A 1,313-nucleotide genomic window follows, 5' to 3' on the forward strand; every position below is an offset into this window, starting at 1 on the left:
CTTGTCAAAACTCCCCAATCTCGGTGAAGCTTGTCCACGTGAATCGAGCAGACTACTACTTCAACGATTACAACTTCGACTTGACCGTCAAGTCTCTCGAAGAGTTAGGTGTATAGAGGAGACATGGCCATGAAGAACATCACCACCGTGAACCAGGCCGAGAAGCAATTCAAGGCCGAGGTGAGCACGATTGGAAGAGTACACCATGTCAACTTGGTCCGCCTCCTCGGCTACTGTGCCGAGGGAGGCTGCCACCTCCTCGTCTACGAGTTCATGCCAAACGGTTCTCTAGACCACCACCTCTCGGCCTCGTCCTCATTCGCCGCCTCGCAAGAGATCTTCTCAACCTGGGAGACACGACACTCAATTGCGCTGGGGATTGCCAAGGGATTGACATACCTCCACGAGAAGTGTGGCGAGCGCATCATCCACTGCGATATCAAGCCACAAAACGTGCTGCTGGACGAGAGCTCCGGCCAAAGGTGTCCGACTTTGGGCTGGCGAGGATGATGAGAAAAGAATCGATGAGCGTCACCACCACGCAAGGAACCAGGGGATACCTCGCTCCAGAGTGGCTCGAGAGCCAATCCATCACCCCCAAGGCCGATGTCTATAGCTTTGGGATGCCCCTGCTGGATATCTTGAGCGGCAAGAGGAAGGCCCTCATGGAGCTGGGCAGCGGAGACAAGGAATGCGAGAATGCGCCACTGCCGCCGCCTGGCGAGTGGTATTTCCCGATCTACGCCTTCCACAAGTACATGACCTCGGAGCTGGAGAGCATTGCCAATCCAAACCCGGCGAGCAGCGCTCAAGATCGCACTGTGGTGCATCCACCAGGATCCAGGATCCAGGCCAGCGATGAGCCGTGTGGTGCAGAGATCCTGGAGGGCAAAGCGGAGGCGCCCGCGCCAGACGCTGGCGAGAATGATCTGGCGAGAATGATCTTGGGAATGCGCTTTAACCCTTAGTTTTCTTATTTAATATTAATTTTTTGAATGAAATAATTAGATATAATAATAAGTAGATTATGATGGTATAATTTATACAATTTTAATTCACCATTGCAATTTATAAAGGGACTATGAGCATTTATTTTGGTGGTATTTCATTCACATCTCAAATAGAACAAAGTAAATGGAATAACATAAAATATAGGTGTTTGTGATCTTTATGTTTTGGCTATCATTTTTTCATTATCTTAGTTTTGGTTAAGGATATGTGATCTTAAGCCAAACCCAAGCTCAGCTTAGCTCACCCATGAGCCAGCTTGCTATTGCTGGGCTCAATTCTATATTGAAGGTATTAAGCCCTTC

The 1,313-nt window shown here is 49.3% G+C and overlaps 1 protein-coding gene across 1 annotated transcript; it reads right to left on the bottom strand.

The window, feature by feature from the left end:
• Nucleotides 1-137: 137 nt before the first annotated feature.
• LOC112341837 lies at nucleotides 138-929 on the bottom strand (the record flags this gene model as incomplete). Its single annotated transcript, XM_024662650.1, has 2 exons — nucleotides 138-347; nucleotides 400-929. Coding segments are annotated over 2 exons (606 nt in total), but the record flags the coding sequence as incomplete, so codon positions are not given.
• Nucleotides 930-1,313: the final 384 nt, after the last annotated feature.

This window comes from Selaginella moellendorffii, unplaced genomic scaffold (assembly GCF_000143415.4).
Source record: "Selaginella moellendorffii unplaced genomic scaffold, v1.0 SELMOscaffold_91, whole genome shotgun sequence".
In the NCBI taxonomy this organism is placed as follows: Eukaryota; Viridiplantae; Streptophyta; class Lycopodiopsida; order Selaginellales; family Selaginellaceae; genus Selaginella; species Selaginella moellendorffii.